Consider the following 23,835-nt stretch of genomic DNA (forward strand, 5'->3'; position numbering starts at 1 on the left):
TGACCAACGCTGAATGAAATTAAACCTCTAAAAATGCTTGGTGGAATGTTTTCAGCATCAGAATTGTGGGTGTCTCTCTGAATTCAGTAGGAACATTGTTCCAAAATTCTGGTTGACACTATGCTAAAATCCTGGGTTGCTGAGAGGATGCTCTTCCTAAGTAACTATTTCAGCTAATTTCACTGATCAGTGGTGTATGTGAGAACAAACCATTTTTCTGGCAGACAGCTTTTTGCCAATTAATGTACAACTGTCCTCCATATTGTTGGTGTTGTCACTATGCTAGAAGGAATGCTTTCTGTGCAATATTCCACAGCTGGCCTTGTCTATGTTAGCATCTTTTCTTCTCCTCATGAACAGCCGTGCCAGCACATGCAAGGGCAATGTTGCTGGAAAGATTAGGAAGGAGGGAAGGTTTGAGAACCTGTGACCTTTTCACCTGACAGAGAACTTCTCAAATGGCTTTTCCATTTGGGCCCTTGCAAAAAGAGTTCTGTGCAGCATTTTGAAGTCCTGACAAACAGCTGATTGTTGAGGCTTCAAAGCACCACTTTGCATGATGTTAATGGCTGGGGACTAGGAGATATAAAGATCTGGCTCAGCGGCCATATCCAGTTCCCCACCCAGAACAAAGAACTAAGAAATTCAAACACTAACAGCACTTGCAAACTTTTATATGGGGGGTGGGGGGATTCACACACTAATCAGACCATGGAATACTTTGCATCTTTCAACTACAGTGGTACCTCGGTTTAAGAACAGCCCTATTTACGAACTATTTGGTATACAAACTTCGCAAAACCAGAAGTAATGTTCTGGTTAGCGAACTTTACCTTGGTCTATGAACGGAAGCTGAATGGCGGAAGGGCACCGGCGGCAGGAGGCCTCATTAGGGACAGCATGCCTCGATTTAAGAATGGCTTTGGTTTAAGAACAGACTTCTGGAACGGATTAAGTTTGTAAACCGAGGTACCACTGTATTGTCAAAAATCTAGGGACATCTTAATGAAATATAGGCACTACTGTTCATAGCAACCATGGGCGGGGGAGTGAAAACAACAAATTAACAAGGTAGAATTTTGGGGATGCTTATTATTCCAACAAACAAGCTATTTAAAAAGGCATACCAGTAGTCATAACTCTCATCCCAGTTGTCAAAATGAACCAGAAAACGACTGTCCACAATGTCAGTTACTGTAGCAACACATATGAATGCAGGGTTCTTTTTGTCTACTGCTTCAAGCTTCATCCCCACTCGAAACCCTGATGGAATCACTGTCTAATCAAGGAAAAGTTCAAAATTAACAATGAACAGAGAACTGGTCTATTTAAGTACCTAAAGCACTATATAAAAGAAATAAAGAAATGCAGATTAATATTAATAAACCATGCATCCAAAAGTCTCTTGACTATCCACAATCAATCCACAATCTTGCTACTAAAAAGAAAAGAGTCCCAGCAGTATGGATGAGCCAGTAATTCACATGAAAGTGGCAGAATAAAACAATTTTCAGCATCATGCTTTATCATATATTAATCTTTTTTAAAAATTCTTAACTATTACGCCCTGTCCATTTTGGAATGACAAAAAGAAAGAGATTTACTGGCCCATTTGTGGTTTTGTGCTGCCTGAACAGGTAATGGATACAAGCCACTGTTTACAGTAGTTGCTCCTGATCTCTGCACACTTTGTAAGCCAGTTGTCTATTTCACCTCGCCAAGTATTACATACACATTTGATACAAACCTGTCGGAAAATAGTAATCTGTATCCACCCAGGACCTATCTAATTGTTGTGAGTGCAATCTGTGGACTGTGTTACTATGGATCAACAGCTTCACATAAGATTGTCTTGGATATAGGATGAACTATCTCCCTCAACATAAGGAAATAGTTTGAATTTCACCATGGAAAACAGGCAGGGATTGACGGGTGTGAACCCAAATCTTTATTTACTTGGGCCTTTTCCCTTGTTTTAGACTAAGGGTTTGAGTCATAATACTAATGAAAAACAATGTAATCATAATATAAAAAGCTACCATCAGCAAAGAAGCAGGGATAATGAGAGAAAACTCACTGCGTTTTGGTTTTCAAACAAGGATTTAGGAGCAGCTTGAGCCTTACATTTCTTCAGATACGAGGGCCAATTAAAGTCATCTTCTTTATATCCTAAAGAAACCCATGAAAAGGAAGGAGATAAAATGCCATACCTATTAAACTTGTGGCGCACTTGTGTCAACTGCGGACACACCTGTTAGCACAGTACCTCAGTTTCACTCTGCCAAATCATTCAATCCCAGAATTAAGTGGAAAACAGAGACTGTTTCTTGCAATTTGCTGATTTGGTTGGAGGGCATTCAGTCTTGAGGATGATGCCTCCTACTGGACTTGATAGGAAGACTCTATCCTCCCCTTCTAGAGGGAGGAATTATCCCAGATCAACTGGCAGGGCAGAAAACAACTTCTCATCCCCAAATAAGCAAAACTAAAAAACTGGAACCATAGCTATTCAAAGAGGAAACAATAAAAGAAACAGTAGGGTCAAGGTGGGGGCAATATTTCAATGGCTGCTGAGAACAAGGGGTTGGAATGAAGCAATCACATGGCAATTGCTCAAACGTCAGGGCACAGCCCTTCAACACCATCTCAATCACCCACCTGTCTGAGGTGACGTAATTCCAATGATAAGGAAAAGAAGGAGCTAGGCCTCCACTGGAGACAGCTCCTGACAATGGGTGTAGTTAAGACTGAGGATTTCTTTCTGCCCTCTGGAACCAAGCAGCGGCAAAATCTGACACAGAAGCCTGTAGGGCTGGTAACCTCTTGGGGAGGGAAAACCACCCTGAAGGATAAGAAACATGGGGCTGCTTGGTTTTGTCCCATAACTCTGTAAGATGAGCCTCAAGTGCCTTGACAAACAGCTTGGTCCTTGGGAGAGGCAAGGATGACATGATGTGCCTGCAAACTGGAACTAACAACTCACTGCTGCAACCCCACATTTTCTATGCACAATGGTGGTGGAAGCCATATGAGGCCCTATATTGCAAAACATCAAAGGAGGTGCCAGCTGCCAGGTCAGAGGAGTAGTAGTATATTTTCTTAAGTCCACCCTTAACTGCCTGGGGGATATCATCCCTGGCATTCAGCTCCTCCACTCACATACATGAATAAAGTCTGAGGAAAAAAGGGAAGCTGTGGTGGCTGACTTGAATGCCACTGCATCTGCTTCAAAACTTCTATGAAGGCCCTTTCCACCCTTCTGCCACAGCGATCATTTACAGGAGGATCTACAACCAGAAAATGCAATCGCTGCATCATGCCACCTGCGAAGGTATAATGTTCTTTGCAATCCTAATCACTAATTTAGTCTTGTCCAGTTTGGCCCACTCTGCTTTCCATGTAGTACAGTTCTATTGTGAAAAAGCGAACCTGGGAGGGGTGGCTAAACATGTGGGGAGAGCCTTTAGAGTGCCCACCGCCCTAGAGTGTGACTCAGAAGATGCCAAGGGCTCTCTCTCCTCAGTTAGCTGGAGGGCCTTATGAGCCTCCAGCCTAATGTGGCAAAATGTAACTTTAAAAATTATTCCTGTAGTTGGGAATACAAAAGCTTCTACTGAAAGCTCTACTGAGACAAAAAAATTAAAGCTAACCCACAGTCATCCGTTTTCTAGTAAAGAGATGAAGTACCTAGATACTATTTACAGACAATGCACGCTTATGAATTCTGTTCAGCTCTTATAAGTGAACAAGATACATGTCTGGGATTTATCATCTTCTCAAAGAACAAAAGGAAGTTGGAACCCTTAGGTTATTTGTTAAGTATGGTTTGCAGTTCTGGTCCAGAGGAACCTTACTTATAGTTTCATTTCAATGGTATCCTGTGATGTCCATGAAAAGTGCAAGTAACAGATTAAAACAAGAGTGTGCAGTTAGGCCGCATTACCTACAAGTTTCATTAATATAATGCCAAAGCATGTTTTAGCATTATATATGGTCAACCCACGGTGTCTAAGACTGTTGATACCCACTTAGACCTATAACAAAACTGCATATATGCTTAACTGGAGGATTGCACTCTTAAATAAGTCTCTATATAAAAAAACCCAGTCTGATTTACAAATTATTATTCTTTCAGAAGCAAATTCCTGATTGTAGGACTTTGGGTTCTAACTTGGGTGGCCTGATACACTTTGTTTTTCCACCATCATTTTTGCCACTGTTTTTTCTGTGTGTCTTAAAAATTCCTTTAGATGCTTACTCTTAAGTCCCACTCTGTTCGATGAAGCTTAGTCCCAAGTGCATTTGGACTTTAGCTTGAACCGCAGCACAATGCTCCATAAATCCTATTGCTTTACAAAACAGAGCTTATTGTTCCTAACAGGTTCTCATGAATAGATAGCTATGAAGTTCAGAAATCAGCTAAAAGGCATCCAACAGAAATGATAAATTTACCCATCTGAACGACGTCTACTCATTCAGACCTACGGGCGGTATAAGAAATACTATTAGATCTCCTTGTCCAGATTTATCCCTCAAAGAGAACAGCAATTGGACAGTAGCAATCCTAGAAGCAGGGTGGGGTGGGGCTGCTTACCTGCCTTCGTAACTCCATGGGTAACCAGTAGTGATCCTGAATACAATGTCACTCAATAGACAGAGAGCCACCATACACAGGCGTGTGAGAAGCACATCTCAGCAATTGTCTAATATGACACAGATTTTTTTGTTGGTAATCTAATACCTTTCGGTGGATGAAGTTTGTGTCCTGTTTTCTCGCACCAACCAACTGGGTGAATATCAGAAGAATCAGCATTCCGCCAAAAATCGTAACACTCTGGGTATTCATCAAAGTGAAGTCTAATTCTGTAACCACAAGTCTAAAGCCATAGTAGGAAGAAAGAATACAGCAAAGGAAAAATGTGTTTACATTTAAACCAAAAAGTCAGTATTAGAAAATTGGTATCCGTGCAGTCAGAATCAAAGTGTTCTCAAACAAAATGTTGTAGCTTTTTATGAGATAACTTTACTTATTATCCTGAAAAGGGAAGCAATCAGAATACATAGACACAATAGAAAAACAGATAGTAAGGTAGTATATGCACACTAGTCCACATGTGCATCAGGGTATATTGGGCATATACATGGTATATAAATGAGAATGCTGGTATTTCTTTTCAACACTACCTTCTAAACACTATCTTCTATTTTCTACCTCTCTTGATACTAGAATGCAGTGAAGTTGACTGATGGGAGATTCAGCACAGATAAAAGGAAGTACTTTTTCACACAACACGTAATTAAAACTATGGAATTTGGTACCAAAAGGTGAGGTGATGGCCACCAGCTTTTATGGTGTTATTTCTAATCCCATTTTAAAGCTATTAATAACTGCTTGTCACTTCTGGTACTCACCTCAGCTACTGTAAGCACACAGTACATTGACTGGTGCTCAGGGTCCACTCCTTCTAGTTTCATTCCAACTTTGAATCCATTTTTGTTGTATGGGAAGGATTGATACTGGAAGAAAAAAATGTCAAATTTTCTAAGTTTAGCATGAACATTTCTAAAAGATAGCCAATGATTTTAAGGGGATGTGGCTCTCAGTCCTTCCAATGAACAGATCAAACTATTACTTATTTAAAACAAACCTACATAGAAGTTAAAAAATGCTTTATAATTTTGATAAATATAAAAAACTGTATTATAAATATGGGTCTCAGTCTGCCATGGATGTTCCCTGTAGCAGTTTCTCTCTCACATTCCAAGTCCATATTAAAAACTGCCGTGTATGTTGCTGATAGGAGTCCTTTTGCAATCACATGGGTTCAGATATTAAGGGAACGCAACATCCACAAAAGCCACTCACTCTTGTACACATCTTATTGTGTCCCTTCCTGTCTGTACAACTGATATAGGGAACTCTGGGTCAGACAGAAGTGTTTGATTGATTTAATTTATTTCCACAGTGAGCTGTGCCCAATGAAAATATGGAAGAAGTCCGGTGGCAGTGTGAGAAACCTGTACCATGACTGTACCAAACTTCTACCTCTGGACTCCTTAAACTTCTAAACAGATAACTAAAGTGCAAAGCAGTGATAATGTTCCCATGAACTAAACAAAATAAATTGAAGTTGAATAGATTATCTATGTAACTTTTCAAAGGATGATATCAAAAACAGGATTTTAGATTCCCACTGGTTCCTGCTTATCTCTGGAAAAAGTACAAGAATTAATGACATCTGACATAACTTTTCCATGTGCATCCTGCCTCATTCTCATTGTTGTTTGCTGCAATAAAAATGGACTGAAACGCTGCAAAACCTTTGGGCTGATGCAGAAATATGATTATCCTCCATTAAGAAGTTGTGCGAAGGCCGCTAGATGATGCACTGAATTCCCCCAGTCTTCCTGCCCATCTCTAGAATCCAAAATCCCTCCACTGTTCCTCTTTCAGCTTTAATTTCTGCCAAGTGCTATCTCAGCTTCAATATTAGCTGTTGTTAGAGATAATCAACTAACCAGAATTAGAAACCACTGCAATAATAAAAATGGAACTGCAGTTAAAGCTTCCCTACAGATGTAACAGTTTGAAAGCATGTCAAAGTATAAGTAGATAAACAGGTACCACTCTGGCAGGAAGGTAAACGGCGTTTCCGTGCGCTGCTTTGGTTCACCAGAAGCGGCTTAGACATGCTGGCCACATGACCCAGAAGCTGTACCAAGAAAGCGAGATCAGCGCCACAACCCCAGAGTTGGTCACGACTGGACCTAATGGTCAGGGGTTCCTTTACCCTTTACAGATGTAACAAAGTACCCTACAGATGTAACAAAGTACCCGACAATTAACAAAGGTGACAAATATTCTAGGCTGCATCAACAGAAGTATACTGTGCACATCAAGAGAAGTAACAGTACCGCTCTATTCTGCCTTAGTCAGACCACACTTGGGAGTACTGTGTCCAGTTCTGGGTGCCACAGTTTAAGAAGGATATTGACAAGCTTGAACGTGTGCAGAGGAAGGCAACAAAGATGATCAAGAGTCTAGAAAGCAATCCTTAAGAGGAACAGTTGAGGAATTTGGGTATCTTTAGCCTGGATAAGAAGTGAGTGAGAGAAGATATGATAGCCAAGGAGAAAGCTTGTTTTCCTCCTGAACTGGAGGGCAGGACCCAAACCAATGGATTCAAGTTATAAGAAAGGAGATTCCAACTTAACATCAGGAAGAACTTTCTGATAGTAAGAGCTGCTTGACAATGGAACAGACTCCCTCAAAATGTGGAGGACTCTCCTCCATATATATATAATAAAGCTGTTTAGAAACCGAGACAGCAATACAATCAGTCAACCAACCATTACAAGCTTACTGAAACAAATTGGTTTTCAGCAATATCTAAAAGAACACAATAAAAGGCCAAATGCACCTCAGCTGCAAGGGCATGCCAGAGTTTCAGTGTAACCACTGAAAAAGTTACGGTATATCTCTCATGCAAAGTAGTTCTTAACCATCCATGAGAGAATTTTTTTGAGAAGACCTAATCTCAGCTCATTACAAGACAAATTAAACACACACTAATGCAATTACCAATTGGATATTTACTATGTAAAACATCATATCATTGTCAACAACAACTTTTATTGTGCTAGCCATAGGCCATGGCATCATTCAGAAAAATAACAAAAGGAAAAACAGCAATAACCATAAAAATCATCAGGCACCACACATACAATATAAACCATGGTCACAACTACAAAGATTGTTTGTTGCATAAAATAGAAGATTCTCTAGTAAAATGTGCCAAATTAAATATCTGAATACCCTTTGCAGTTGACCGCTATTTTATCTAGTTCTTCCCTCCTGATCTTCTTAGCTGCCAACGCAGTGCTACTTTATAAGCTACAAAGTCATCAGTATCATTCAGCAGCCATTTCACCCTTTCCACCCTATTCAAGTGAGTTCCATTCAGAAACAGGGGTTTTATGAATCTGTCTCTTGGGTCTATATATAACGGACACTGCAATAAATAGTGGCACAGGTCCTCCACACAGGATTGCCCACACAGACGAAGTCTCTCTCCATAATGTACTTTGCCGTAGCGTCCATCCAACACCGCCGAGGGCATCAATTGGAATCATAATTCTGTGAAAGCGATTCTAAGCACGGCAAGTGGGAGCTTTGACAGGTAACTGGACTGGGTATGCTCTGTTTTAATAAGTGGGAACCATGGCAAACTCTTGGTAGAAGCCATCATGGTTCAATCCCTTTCTGCATCGGACCTAAAGAGACAACCTCTTAAGTGCCTCTTGTCCATCTCCATAGTCACCTGAAAATCTTGTAATTGATATTGGGACAAGAGGCGCTGGATACTGTCCTTCCAACATTTGGTCTGTTTCTGTTCTGTGTCTGACATAACGGGGAGTCTCTCCTCCGAAAGAAACTGAAGTCTTTTCATATAATTTAAGCACAGGTAATCAATTCTAGCCTGTATTGTTGTCACGTCAGCTTCAACGCAGAGAAGAGCAGCTGGAGTCCCGTTGGGGAGCAAGAGCACTTTCCTGAGGAATTTGTTCTGCACTGTTTCTAAGGCTTTGTTGGCATTTGGGTCCTTGCCCCATATTGCTACTCCATGAAACATCTGGGAGACCACTTTACTGGCAAAGATTTTCAACGCAGGTTCCAAAAGCTGACCACCCGAGGTAAAACAGAATATCATTAACGCCCCACAAGCTTTCTGTGGTTTGAGTTTCGTAGCCTCGATGTGCCCCTTCCATGATAGTGTCTCAGTGAAAAGAATACCCAGATATCTGAAGCAGCGTATTTGCTCCAAGTTCTGCTGATCCATTTTCCATTTGAATCTGGGACTACCCAGCTTCCCAAAGACCATAATTTTGGTCTTGGAGCAATTCACGACAAGCTATTCCCGCTTGTAATACCTGCTGAAAGCTGTAAGCAAACTGTTAAGACCTAATCGGGAGAGTGATAGGAGCACCACATCTTTGGCGTACAGCAGGCAAGATATCTTCCTATTACAAATTGATAGGGCGGGGGATTCCACCTGTGCTAGCTGTGGCACCATATAATTTATATAAAAGTTAAAAGGTGTGGGAGCCAGTATGCAGTCATATTATATGTGAACTGTTTTAAAGTTTCATAAGCAAGCAAGCAAGCTAAAATGGTCATGCCAGCCATTTCAAACTTCTTCTATATTTGTACATGACACCTATTTTTTACCCGACACACAGGCCCCGTCTGCCTCAAAGAAGCAGTGTTTTAAGGTTTCAGCATACCTCTTTAAAAATCTTAGGTGGTGCTGCTATAGCCTTTTCTTCTTCCAAATACGAAGACCAACTCCATGTTTTCTTTGCCTTTGACATCAAAGCTGGAATTAGAAATTAAAATCTTAATGTAAGCACAGTCACAGCTTTGTACCAAATTATCTGCATAAGCAGTTGTATTATACTATCATTATGGTTGTAACGGTATGAATTACAGTTCTCTTACAGTATAATTCCATATGATTCAGATTTATGGTTAATTTCAGTGCTACCCCATTAAGGAGAAGACCAAAGCTACATTTTTCACACCGCTGATCAGCAGCTAGCAAAGATGGATGGCTATTGCCAAAGCAAAAATTACAGATCACACTGTAGAAAGCTATGGAGTTAACCGGTACTTCCTAATCCTGTTGTTTTCCTCAAATACATGTATCCACTTTGCTAACAATCTGACTCTGTGGCAATTGATTTATACTGCTTTAGGCATCTCCTAGGATTTACTTATTACTGGTTTCTATAAATCTATCTTAACTTTCAGCATGTGGTTTAGATATGAAATTACTCCCAGGAGACACCAAGCAGGGCCTCACTTCTAGTTTTAAAATGCGTGTTCTAAAGAACTATTTGAACAATTTCACATATGTGAGACACAGAAATCCTTGCCAGTATTCAAGCAATTCAATTATCTTAATCTCATTTATACTTCCACTTTAAAGCTCCCCCATGGAACAGTATAACAAAGTCAGAGCAGGAAGTTACTCAGCCAAGTAATAAAATGGAAGTACTTGGAAGGATGGTGCTCTTCAATCTCTTACAGTGGTACCTCGCAAGACGAATGCCTCGCAAGATGAAAAACTCGCAAGACGAAAGGGTTTTTGGTTTTTTGAGTTGCTTCGCAAGACGAATTTCCCTATGGGCTTGCTTCGTAAGACGAAAACGTCTTGCAAGTTTGTTTCCTTTTTCTCAAAACCGTTAATACAGTTGCGACTTGACTTCGAGGAGCAACTCATAGCACGTGGTGTGGTAGCCTTTTTTGAGGTTTTTGAAGACTTTGGTGATTTTTGAAGCTTTTCCAAAACTTTTCCGAAACCGTGCTTCGCAAGACGAAAAATTCGCAAGACGAAAAAGCTCGCAGAACGAATTAATTTCGTCTTGCGAGGCACCACTGTACTTTACAAAATGCACAATATTTGTTGCATACAACATCACAAATGGATTAAGATTTAGACTAGTGACTGAAAAAGGGCCAACCCAGCTTTTACAGAGAAACCAGAAATACACCAGCATTATTGTTATAGTAAAGGGCCAGTCTCTTCCAAAATGTGACACATCATCCCAAAATTTTAGGTGTGCATCTAAGAGGTTTACATGCACACTGAAATACATAGTTTACAAACATGCATATCATACCAAGGACAAATTGTCAGTGAGCAGGAATTGCCTATGGTTCCATTATGAGTGCACACTCAGTGTCCAACATGGGTTTGCTAATGTAACACAAAAGAGGCCCTTTAGATGGCAGAAACTGATGAAAACCTTATACTGATATGGACTCGCATATCAACTTACTCTGTTTTAGAACTGCCATCTCTCTTTTCCTTTTCCGTGTGGCTCTCTGAGAGACTCTTAGTATCCTCCCTTCAGGTTTCTCCTCCTAAATTGCAAAATTAAAGTATACTTCACTGAAGTAACTTTGAAGCACACTGATTTTCGAAATACTTTTTTCAGGTTGCTCGCTGCTGTTTTGTCATGTGTTCTCCAAGATATTACAGGGCAATCCTGTGAACATTTATTTGGAAGCAAGTCTATTCAGGTCAATGGGTCTGACTTCCTAATACGTGTGTTATATTAGAAGCTTATGAAATAAATGGAACAATAAGGTTTTAAAAAGGTCCTGAAATGTGTGCTGGGGAGGCTCATGCATGGAATACAGTCTTTGTCTGACGTTCCCAGGAAAGACACATCCATTTTGTGCAGCAAAAAGAACTGTCTCCACCATCCATAACTGGCCCACTTTTTCTTTTCTTTTTTTAAGTTGAATTTCTGTCTCAGAGTGCCAGTGGAGAGAACCTGTCTATTTGTATTCATTCTGCTCAACTTTAGAAATAATTGATAATATAGTGGTGATATAGTGACTAGCAATGCTTTCATCCCACTGCCTGGAATCACTATAATAAAGAAGCATGGAACAGCATGATAACTCAATATACATTTTTTGTTATTTTAAACGTAAGAACAACAATGATAAAACAAGGTAACATAATTATTGACCTTGGTGGAGCTAATATTGAATACCAACCTGCTATACCAGAAAGGTTAGTTATCCCCACAGGATAACAGTCAGACACCAGTGTCCATAAAAGTCTTTTGAGCATTCCTAAAAGCTCTGGGAGTGTGCAGCAGCTCAAATAAATGCCTAGAGTCTATGGAAGGAAACTTGCCTTTCTTTTCAAAACTCCCAGGCAACACTTGACCAACCTTAGGACACCAAAATATAAGGTTGGATCAGGCACAGCCGCCATAATCTCACCAGAACACTCACATATTTAAATGACTATTTAAATAGAAAAAAGCATTCCATTTACATTTGCTAAACATTTCAAACACTCCAACCTTAAAAGCACAGTCATTTAAATGCATAAAGTTTTTGAATGACTGTAAATTGCCAAAACTATATTTACAACCACAGATCAGTTTAACCTAGAAACTTGTCAACTGGACCATACTAACCATTGCCTCATACTTCTTGACATTGTCTTCCATACATTCTCCTTTTGAGGGCGATTTGGTTTTTCTTTTTTGAGTGCCCTTGGAACAGTCCTCATCATTGACTTCCCATACATCGTTGTCCTCCCTTTGCTCTCTAGAATGAAAACAAAATAACAGGAGCTATATTAATTGTGATTTTGAAGAATACATTTTCTAAAACCAAGTTTGTCTATCTCTTAAAGTTTTTTTTTATATAAAAAAGAGGAATTGCAAGTGCAAAAAAAAAGTATTTATAAACACCACAATTAATGCAAGCATACAATAAGCAGTCATTCGCAATAAGGCAAGTTCTTTTAAACTGCAGCACTCTTTACACTAGTTATCACATTATTCACACATGCCAACTCTTACTTGTTTTTAATCTGATGTGCACATTTTTGGCTGCAAGATCTTTCTCCAGCTACAAAGTCCACTGTGGTTCCAGAATGAAAACAACGTTCACAGAAATGAGGCCCGTCAACCTTGCTAGCTTCCTTCAGTTTTTGTGGTACTTCTGTATTTTCTGAGAAGGCTATACAATGGAAAGCACAGCAAATGTTTCAGGCTGTAAATGGTGAAAAGTAGCAGGCATATTTGTAAACCACACGAAGCAAAAGATGCCACTGAAGGATATGACTTACCCAAGACTTGCCAAGAATGAAATTGGCACATTCGTTCATGCTACTTTGAAAAAGTGCTTCAGGCTTTTAAACAACTCTGTGCTAACATTTCCTCAACAGCAGTCTAACTAGTATAGTAACAACTATCATTTCTACCAAGTGGTTTGCAGGTTTCAGAATTTAATTTGTTACAATATTAGCTATCTTTCAATATTCCAGAGCAGAAGCTAATATTAAAGAAAATGTCAGGAACAGTGTCATAGTAAAACTTTAAGAATACCACCATTTTGTTCTGAAGACAGAAATTTGTCTTATCATGATTTATCATGATTCTGACCTTCTTGAGCAGTTGGCACCATCCAGGTTGTGGTAGCTGTAGCCTTCTTAACACTTTCCATCTCTGTTTCATCGGTGATTACTTCTAGGGCACCAAACTCATTCACACGAAACTAATTTTAAAAACAGGTAAGAATTAGGGGGGGGGGAATATTGCTAGAAAGGTAAAGATCGATTGATGTTTAATCTATAACGGTTTGACACCTAATAGTTGACAGCCTCCATAATGCCTATTGACACCACTTGGTTAAAAAAGAGAGAAAAGTAAACAGACATTTCTACATTTCACCTCTGCAGGCGCTTCCTTCACATCCATGTTAATGTATATTAGCAGACACATGAAAAGCTGGGGATAGGACGATATCTGTGCCCATGGACCAAGACAGTAGCCTAAATTGCATGCTGCTGGTCAGGTCGGGTGCCCAAATGAGGCTCCCAAGAGGCATTTCTAAGGGAAACTTTTCTAGGGAAAGTGAAATCCTGAAGTATTACATGATCTTGAAACAGGGAAGCAATGAATGGAGGTTGAGAACATTTTTCACAGTTTGGATAATCCATAATCACAGATCACAGCCAAGCAAACAAATCCTAAAAAGTTATAGTCCACCACAAATCTTTTTTACTAGCTTGTTTGCCACAAAATCATGTTTGTTAATCATCTACAGGCTCAGTGACAGTCTAAAAGAAATAAAGTATTGAACTCTCTCTTGTTTACATGAGATTCACTGCCTAACTCCCTGTCTTTGACATAAGCCAGAGCTTTCCAAACTGTGTCATGACAGGTTAGTGTGTCAGCTGCAGTGTGTAGGTGTGTCATGCAAACGCTCCCCACGCTCCTTCAAGGGCTGGAAAGGGGTTGGTTTAACCTCCGGTTTGCTAGTAAAACTGAATTACTGTGTCGCAAAATGATGTAAAACTGAATTACCGTGTCACAAAATGATGCATGCCTAAAAAGTGTATAACCAACATGAAAACTTTGGAAAGCTCTGACACATGCAAACAGGCAAGTGGCTATTTACATGCCTGATCACAATCTTTTAAAATATGAAGTACTTCACAAATCAGACCTTCAAAAGAAAAAACTATTGAACAGCGGTGAACACTATCAAATATGGAGAACTTACGGCTCTATTCTACGTTTTGGAAATTAATTTATAACCAAGCTATTTCCTGAGATATCACTGGTGGGCCATCAGCATTTGCTCAGACTATAGAATCACTTCTGCATGAGCTGGATTGCTGGCAAAACCTCAACCCTTTCCCCTTTTCAGTTGCTTACTCTATGTGTGTGCCCTCCACACAACCTGTTGATTAAGCATTCATCAATTTGTTTCTTGGGACAATGCTGGCTATTTAATGAGCATTATTTGTATTGGTTTATGGGGAGGTTAGATGATGATGAGTCAAAGCAGGTGTTATCTCACTTTCCAGTGTGTTTTCCTGTCGCTTTCCTTACAGCAAAAAGTTCAGTATTTCGAGGAAGATTTGCTGCCAAAAAACTGTGAAAACTGAATTTGTATGTGATATTATCTCATCTAAAGAGAGTGATAGTCTGGAAGTGATCCTCAGTCTCAGCAGCAGGAAATAGCTGAGGTACATCATACAGTGTAACATATACTGGGGATCAGAGGAGAGGTGTTTGAGGAGATCAACTGAGCAGCCAGTCTCTTCGTTTCCAGTTCCTACTATATACAGATAGGAAAACAGAAAAAGGGAAAAGAAAAATAGGTGCAAAAGGGGGGGAAAATGCAGCCCACTAGTACCATCTAGTGGTCATTATAAACATGTATCGTAATTCCATTAAATATATATCTGAGAATGAGCTTTCTTTGAGGACCCTAACTCCTTCCATGCAAACAAGAGAAGAGAGGCAGTGACAGCTTTGAAAGTTTGTCAGCCATCTACCACTTTTGTTTTGCCAATGTTCAATTTTAGACAGCAAGCTCCTCTGAGGAGCCTATTGTCTTATACTGGGTAAAGCTCAATGCCCACTGATGATGTCATTACCACCATCAATTTAAGATCACAGGAGCAAGAAATGGGGAAAGTGGACATATATACATAGTTTTATTTTTCACTTTCTGCTCATGAATAGTAAAATGGAAAACCTTTTCTTACATATTTATCGCCTCAAATAGTGTCTCAATCATTTCTATAGTTATACTTTCCTCTCCCGGCAACTCCTTGTTGGAAAAGGAACTCTGGGACCCACACTCAAGCAGATGCGCGAAAGGGGAAATGCCAGGGCCTCAAAATAGTGCGTGGTACTTCAACTACTATCCCCATTTCCTGAAAAGCGGGGTGGGTGGGTGCTGTGAGAATAAACCTGCTTTGTTTCAAATCACTTTTTCATGTTGCTGTTTACACCAATGAGGTACGAGGACCTCTTCACCCAATGACCATTATGTAATTTGTGCCAGCACATCAAACTCTGCATGTGCTGTCATGTGTGCATGTGCAAGGGCTGCCTGAATGTAGTCACCTCAGGTAAACAGTGACTTCCTTTTCCTAATCAGATGGAAGCTTGTTTGAGGGAAAGAGCATCAAATGGGAATATTTGCTCATTCCCTCCCTTTGCTGTAGGACAGAAGGTTGCAGCTGTTGATCACTCCCCCAGAGTCTTCCCTGGTTGGTTGTTTTTACTCCTCCCTCCCCCTCATTGTCTTAACTTCTCTTTTTTTCTCTGAATTTTTTCAAACAACTGTCCTCAGAACTCTCTTAATTTCATCAGACAGAAACTCTTCAGTCCCTTAAAAACAAAAAAAGGGGTTGTGTTCAAGGATCCCAAAGGCTTTCATTTCATAATTTACTATTATAGTCCTAAGAAGGCATTTCTTTCCTTTTAACACATTTCCTTCATCCACCTTTCTCGAGCTAATCCTAAAAGCCAGTATGTGTTCCCAAGGTCAGCACTCAAGCAGTGTTAATAGATCACCATCACCAATATAAGTAATTGATATTAATAAGGCTTTCCAAGAAAAGAAGCGGAATAACTGCAGGTGGTATAAAACCAGGTTTGAGTGGACCTTTGCCTCTTCCTTCACCTGCAAGGCCATTAGGTTCTCCATCTGTTCTTTCCGGGCAAAAAAAAAACTGGGTATATGTATTTTCAGGAGGATTTAAAAATTAATCCATTCACTTGTTTGGATGCAATGATAACATACTGGGCACACTTGTAATTTCCACTTTGAAAATATGGCACTTGAGAGGCACAAAAGCCTAAAATACTCCATATACTGCCTCTCCACCAGGAAGCAATTTTAAATTATTGCAGCTTGTCCAATTTGATAGAAGCACTTGAATCCAGAGGTGATGGTGATTGTGTGCACTCATCAGAGTGATTCAAAAAAGCAGAGTACTTCACATTTATATATGCTCTTCAGCTTAGAAGATATCAACTCTTCTAGTCCTCTACACGGCACACAGCAATTGTAAAGCACTGAAGTGTTTCTGATTTGAACACGCTGCTTAGCCTGCCAAATGGAAAAGTTCCAAACCTCGTAATCCTGCACTAGACTATGATTGTCTCACATGTGAAGATCCCTTTCCTCCTCCCCCCCCCACCATTTGTACATTTATTTAAAAATATAGACTTGAAAAGAAATCACAGTGTAGAATGTTATACACAAATCTGAACAAGCCCACAAAACTTCAATTTGCTTGCAAACAATCTTCAATCTGGAAAAATGGGTCAAGGCAAAGTATAAAATTGCTTACTATAAATAACACAACACTCAGCACTAAAAAATTTCTGGTCCTGTGCGAATTTTTTAGAAGAAAACATTGAAAGGGCTTGCAATTCAGTGTAAAGATCTACCTATGGATAAGAAAATCTCTCTTGCAAAATGCTTTTCCTCTTCATTACTCTTCAATTGCAGCCAGGAAGATATTTACACCTAACTGCAAGGCTAGAATGGTTGGTGATGTGACCGTAAGGACTTCTCAGTTGCCCTGTGTGTGCCTGAGTTCAATTATTTGAGTTATCAGAAGCAATCTGCTGCAGATCAAACTGCTGGTCAATTATGATTCAAATCAAATTATGATTCAAATCTTGAGTTTCTTCAGGTGCCTCTCTCTTCTATGATTCTACTAAAAGTTTGCAGGGCAGACTCCAAAACATGGCAACATGGGCATTTCCTGCAGTCCTCAATGCCCTCTCCAATCTTTGAAAGGAGAACCCAAGAACATCAGAAGCAGTTATTTGTGAATTCTCTGTTTGCACTCCCCATCTCTTTCAGGTGAAGGACGACTTCAGAGGGCTTTCAGAGAGCCAGAAAGAGGCATTTGAGAATAGAACAGTACTGTACTGAAAATTGACTTGCTTTTCCCAGAACGTGGTTGCTATCTCCCATTGCTGCTGTTTGTGGACACTGGTCCATTATGATAAGCTACATACGGCTGGAAGCTAGGGTTTCTTCCTACTACCACTTGCCCTGAGAAGATGCCAAACAAAGGTTAACAGGATTATTACATTAAAAATCAAAGATATACTGGAGAGCTAGCAAGGACTGAGAAACTGTCCATGGGGCACCTGTCCATCCTGCTGAGGGTATCTGCCATCAACACCATACAATATCATCTATATAAATACAATAATAATAATCTACTACAATGTCCTTTCGGACTCAGTATATGCGCTGAGAATTAGGAGTCCTGTGCTTTGTTCATTATTCTGTTCCTCCTCAGCAAACAGTTTCAGAAAGCAAGGCTGGAGGCTGTTATTTTGCCCCATGGCAATTGAGCACTGGACTGCCACAATACTGTGTTTGCTATTTAACACAAACATATCACAAGAGGAAGATTTTGGACTGAATGAGGCCAAAGAAACTCAAATTCAGTCCAGTCAGGAGATAGGAACTGTTGGTGGATGGTTTGATGAATGTATGAGGTGCTGTTCAACTTATTCTGGGCAGGGTTGCCTTCCCACTAAAGGAGCAAGTCCACAGTTTGTGATTGCTGTTCAATATAGCCTATAATTTGGATGTCATGTGCATTCATGATATGAAACATCTTTTACCAGTAAAGGTTGGTATGCCAGCTGTGGTATATCCTGGAGAGAGAGTTTTGACACACTTATCCATTCCCTGGTAACATCAAGACTTGCCCTTTATACAGCACTAAGTTGTATGTCTCTGCATCTATGGTTACATTACGTTTTTCAGAGCCTATTTAGGATTATAAAATGTTACCTTCAGATCACTTCCAGGCAAGGTACCAATTCCGTCCTTCCAGTCCATTACACTAAATACATCAAAGTCTTGCCCACTTCCACTAGAAGTTGGTTCATTCATGGTGCATATACTGTAAAATAAATAAGACAGGCGATATGACAATGATCTCTCTGATCCAACATACCCTTAATTGTCTGTATGCCTACATAAACAGAAATATGAAATTGTGGTGGCTTTTTTCTTTTTCTTTTGTGAATGGGGTGGGTGGGTAGCTAGGGAAACAGCACACAAACCCCATCCTGAGGGACAGTCTTTCTATTTGTGTCTTTGTACTTTATTATACTTTTTTTAAAAATCGTAACATTTTAATAAAAAATCGGATCCACGTCCGCAAAATGTTACGTTTGAACCACTTTCACACCATACATCACATGATTTTCAATCATCGTTTCACCTGCCCCACAATATTTATAACCTATTGTAAATAATGTCAAAATTCAAAGCTAATCAACACTTTTATTAAAACCAGCCAAAAATACCAAAATAGTTTCTGAGTTCACCAAAGGTCCTAATCAGGCTGGATATTAAGCAAGTTTTTTGGGGGGGGGCAGGGGAGTGGATGGAAGAGAGGTACAGTAGAAAACTGGACTAGATGGTGATGCCGCAAAGTCTAAATTTAGCCAGAAATAAGAGGATGGAGGATAGGAAGAGATAGCAGATTTAATCGGATTAGGCTCTACTAGGTGCTGTGTAGGTTTCAGGTTGCACCTAGGACTGCTGGGAAAATGAAAGAAATAATGGTTCCAATTTCTGAAAATATAAAATCCGGCAGTTGCCTGGATTTTAGCCTTAAGTGAAATACATCTGGCATAACACTTAAAATCTATATCTAACTTTGCTAATATCAAAACTGTCACATTTCTAGTTATCTGCATTCTCCACCGGTGTGTTTTGCTTAAAGCTGGAAACAAATATGGATAACTACTGGGTTATACAGTTGACTGGAATTTAAAAGTCCTATGTAAAGCAGTTCATCCAAAAATGAGCCTCTTCTAGTTTTCTCTAATGCTGTTTCAGAGAGTTTCCCAACCCTCAAGCAGCAAGAAAGCACCTATGATAAAGCCATGGTGCTACTTATAATAAGAAGAAGAATTTATTATTTGTTCCCCAGCCACTCTGGGGGGCTTCCAACAGAGAGTAACAATACTTGCCACTGTAATAATAATTTTAAGATGCTGTTGCTCGTGGACTTATAAAACAAGCACCAGTAACAGAGTAGAACACATGGGAAATGTTGGGCATTAGAGAAGAATTATCCCAAACCCAACCTAGAGTAGATGAAGATTATATTGTTCCTTCACATGAACTCTCCAGGTCATACTCGAGTGTTCCTTCACTTGAACAACCATAACGTAAAAGTCAGAAACTCCTGGTGACAACACTTTCCATGATTTTGGAGACTGGAAACTGTGCATCTAAATTGCAGAAGTTACAACAGCCAAGATCTGTAAACTCCCCACGCAAATAAACTCCCATCAAACAATGGGCCAGAAGGGACTCTTCCCACACTTCTAGTTGAAACTACATGAACTTTTTCCCTTTAGGGAAAAAATACTAGATCATGGAATGCTGTGTGCTTCACGGTGGTGAAGCTGAGGCTAAAATCCTATGCATGCTTTCTGGGAAGTAAGTCCCAGTACAGTGGTACCTTGGGTTACATACGCTTCAGGTTACATACGCTTCAAGTTACAGACTCCGCTAACCCAGAAATAGTGCTTCAGGTTAAGAAATTTGCTTCAGGATGAGAACAGAAATCGTGCTCCGGCGGCACAGCAGCAGCAGGAGGCCCCATTAGCTAAAGTGGTGCTTCAGGTTAAGAACAGTTTCAGGTTAAGAATGGACCTCCAGAACAAATTAAGTACTTAACCCGAGGTACCACTGTAGATGCAATACGACTTGTTTCCAAGTTAAAATATAAAGATACAAAATCTATTTATCCTCAAAAACAGATGATACAGTCAAGAGGACTAAGTTCAATAGAACTAGGTCCTATTTAAACCTAAAGGTAAAAAAGGTAAGGGACCCCTGGACGGTTAAGTCCAGTCAAATTCAACTATGGGGTGCAGCGCTCATCTTGCTTTCAGGCTGAGGGAGGTGGTGTTTGTCTGCAGACAGCTTTCCGGGTCACGTGGCCAACATGAATAAACCACTTCTGGTGCAATGGAACACCGTAATGGAAGCAAGAGAGCACGGAAACACCATTTACCTTCCCACCGCAGCAGTACCTAATTATCTACTCACACTGATATGCTTTCGAACTGCTAGGTTGGTAGGGGCTGGGACAAAGCAACAGGAGCTCACCCCATCATGCAGATTCAAACTGCCAACCTTATGTTCAGCAAGCTCAAGAGGCTCAGTGGTTTAGACCCTATTTAAACCTAAAGGCTGCTAACATGGTTCCACTGCTTTTGGTAGCTCTTACTCACTAATAACTTGAGCTAGACAAAAAACCAAAAAAACAAAAAAACCTTTACGATCTGCAATCATGTCTCTCAAAACAATTAAAAGCAGAAATACCTATTATCAACAGATGCAACTGGTCTTCAAATTTCATTCAATATAGTAGAAATGATGTAACCCTTATGGCCTTTTCTCTTGTTCTCAGGCTGTTTGCTTCTCTCTCTTTTTTTTCCTCCCTTCCACATACACACTCACATTTATGTTAGTTTTCAGACTTTGTATGGCTGAAGGAAAGGGGCTATTCAGGACTACTTGTTCCTATGCTAAATAATCACCATCTTCAGCACTGCAGTACCACTTACCCAGCTTTTCTTTAGAAAGGCAGGAGAAACACAACAACATAGCTAACCTGTTGCACCAAAGCTTTTACACTCCCCAAGTAGTTATCGCCACCACACAGCCCAAATATCTGTGATTAGAACTTGTAAGACTATCCCACAATGGCTAAAATGGCATAGAAAACACTTTGAAATGATTGCTTGGACAAGCTCTTATAGTTATGACTCATGATCAGTGTAGTAAGTCGATCTGAAAAATATCTAGCAGCTATTTGCTGAGGGGGAAAAAACTATTCTATCTTTATTTTTGCTTTTTTATATGCCCTAGAACTCTCAAATTCTGGGCCTAGGTTTTTCTGACAGACAAGGTAGAAGAATGAACCATCCTCTTTCACAATGAATATTAACTTTGATTAAGCATGTACCAAAGCTCAATACATACTGGATACACATCCAATCCCCAATTATGCTCTTTTATTCAACTGTATTTGCCGTTATAAAGTGCAGTACAGTATATTTTTCTGCCATATGCATTATATATAATTGACAATAATTTTAACATAAACTGAAAATTCCAGGCTTCCAAAACCAGATAAAATGCTTTAAGTATCTATAAGCAGGCAAAATAAACTCTGAAACCATTGAAGCCTGCTTGCGTAGTGAAGGAGGCAGATTCTGAAAAGAACTTTAACTAAACAGCATTCTCTTATAGAAAACAGAATCTACCTCTGTTGATATCAGCTCAAACGGTACCTTTCAATATGTGAGTTTATAACGAAGATAACAAATTCTAGAAACACAGCCAGATACAGTGGTACCTCGGGTTACATACGCTTCAGGTTACATACGCTTCAGGTTACAGACTCCGCTAACCCAGAAATAGTGCTTCAGGTTAAGAACTTTGCTTCAGGTTGAGAACAGAAATCGAGCGACGGCGGCACGGCGGCAGCAGGAGGCCCCATTAGCTAAAGTGGTACCTCAGGTTAAGAACAGTTTCAGGTTAAGAATGGACCTCCAGAACAAATTAAGTTCTTAACCTGAGGTACCACTGTATTATTAGACTTCCACGTCAAAAGGCCCGCAATCTGCATATCCAATTTAAAAATCAAAATGTTTCCCTGGGAAAGGAGAGGAGCAAGGGGGAAACTGCTCAAACCCATGCTTGAAAACTGCAGGTCAAGCAGAAAGCCACTCAGATCCGTACTCTCTAGGCATGAGACAAATAGTTGTGTGGATGAGTCCCAAAAGCAATTACGACTCTCTTCTTACAGTATCTGGTGGCCTCTTCTACACCAATGGCTGCTCTTTTTGTTAAAACAAAAATCAGAGCTAAGCAATAAGAACCAACAAAAGTGTCAGAAAATAGCGAGCAAACTCTTGTGCTCCCCAGAAGTCTTGTTCAGCCTGGATGTTAAGTGATGTCATTTGCTAATTAATGCAGGTTAATGTAGACATCATCAAAAGCTGTTTGTGCTCATTTCACTGCAATCTTTTAACAGTTTGTATTGCTTATTTTTAATTTTTTTAAGCCACCTGAAACTTTGGGAGAAGTAATAACTTTCCCTTTTCACAGCACGTAACCTGAAAACAGTTGGACCATATACATTCTTATCTGAAAGTAACAGACGGGGCTCTACTTCTCCCTGCATCAATTTCTAATATATGGTTATTTAAATGTGCTAGAGGTAGAATGAAGGATACTTGGTGCAGACAAAGCACATGACAGCTGATCCTTTTTAAAAAAAATTAACCCATTGTCACAGAAATAATTGCCTTTACGTGTATCTTCTCTTGGAGCCCATTATATTCGACACACACAAAAAACCACCCTCATTTTTAAATGGACTTGAATACAGAAAAGATTAAAGAACTTGGAGATTCAGATCTAAACATTCTTCTGCAAAGGTAGTAAGACTAACTAATGAAAGAAGTATCTATAAATAGCAAACATCATAAAAATTATAAAAAGACTGTAGAAACTAGAGATTTAACTGTACGCTGCAGCTGCAATCTTAGACTCAGATGTGTGTGCTGGGCCCAGTATACATGTAAGACCGCATCTGCACAGTGAGTTTGCAATAAACTGTTATTAAGCCTTAGATGACACACCACTTAGGAAGCTAGATAAGAACTTTATTGTCTCTGTTAAACAATAACAGAACAGCAACTTGTGGATCCTGATTCCACCACTATACCACGTGCCACCTAGTGACTAAACTATATAATGACATTATCCACATTAAAGCCAGAGCCTTTCTTAACATACCATATTTTCCTGTGTATAAAATGCCCCCTCCTTTTGGGGACCCCAAATTAAGTAAATGGGGGAAGATGGTCCAGAGTCGTTGAGCTTTTGGGGTGAGGATTGTCAAAGTTGTTGAGCAACCACCAATCAGTCACGAAATTGTTGCACCAGCAGCCAATCCTCAGCAGCCCTTGCAGCAGCCGCCTTCAACCACCCAATCGTCACTGACAAGCTCCTGCTCGCAGCTGCAACCAATGGCCCGTCCCGCATATGCACTATCCTTGTATAACATGCCCCCCCCCCATTTATAACCTTATTTTGGAGTTAAAAAACCCTTTTCTTATACATGGAAAAGTACGGCAATTTCCCAAAAAAATTCACTTTAAAGTATTCTATGTTTAGCAATACAGTGGTACCTCTGGTTAAGAACTTAATTCATTCTTAACCTGAAACTGTTCTTAACCTGAGGTACCACTTTAGCTAATGGGGCCTCCCGCTGCCGCCGCGCCACCGGAGCATGATTTCTGTTCTCATCCTGAAGCAAAGTTCTTAACCTGAGGTACTATTTCTGGGTTAGCGGACTCTGTAACCTGAAGCATATGTAACCTGAAGTGTCTGTAACCTGAAGTATCACTGTACCTTAA

The 23,835-nt window shown here is 39.9% G+C and overlaps 1 protein-coding gene across 12 annotated transcripts in view; it reads right to left on the reverse strand.

Annotated features, from left to right (window-relative positions):
* L3MBTL3 (L3MBTL histone methyl-lysine binding protein 3) overlaps positions 1-23,835 on the reverse strand; it is a 55,093-nt gene that overhangs the window by 25,298 nt on the left and 5,960 nt on the right. For 11 of the 12 annotated variants that reach the window (XM_028723395.2, XM_028723383.2, XM_028723385.2 and 8 more), the window contains exons 2-11: positions 18,167-18,278; positions 12,979-13,090; positions 12,394-12,553; positions 12,004-12,136; positions 10,843-10,927; positions 9,286-9,377; positions 5,413-5,517; positions 4,742-4,877; positions 2,078-2,169; positions 1,128-1,279 (exon numbers count right to left, since the gene is read on the reverse strand). In XM_028723395.2, coding sequence (XP_028579228.2) covers positions 1,128-1,279; positions 2,078-2,169; positions 4,742-4,877; positions 5,413-5,517; positions 9,286-9,377; positions 10,843-10,927; positions 12,004-12,136; positions 12,394-12,553; positions 12,979-13,090; positions 18,167-18,268 — 1,169 coding nt within the window. In that variant the 5' untranslated portion in view covers positions 18,269-18,278. Of the gene's footprint in view, positions 1-1,127; positions 1,280-2,077; positions 2,170-4,741; positions 4,878-5,412; positions 5,518-9,285; positions 9,378-10,842; positions 10,928-12,003; positions 12,137-12,393; positions 12,554-12,978; positions 13,091-18,166; positions 18,279-20,725; positions 21,789-23,835 lie in introns of those variants that run through there. The other variant, XM_077926007.1, reaches the window with a different exon arrangement.

The sequence above is a fragment of the Podarcis muralis genome, chromosome 3 (assembly GCF_964188315.1).
Source record: "Podarcis muralis chromosome 3, rPodMur119.hap1.1, whole genome shotgun sequence".
NCBI lineage: Eukaryota > Metazoa > Chordata > Lepidosauria > Squamata > Lacertidae > Podarcis > Podarcis muralis.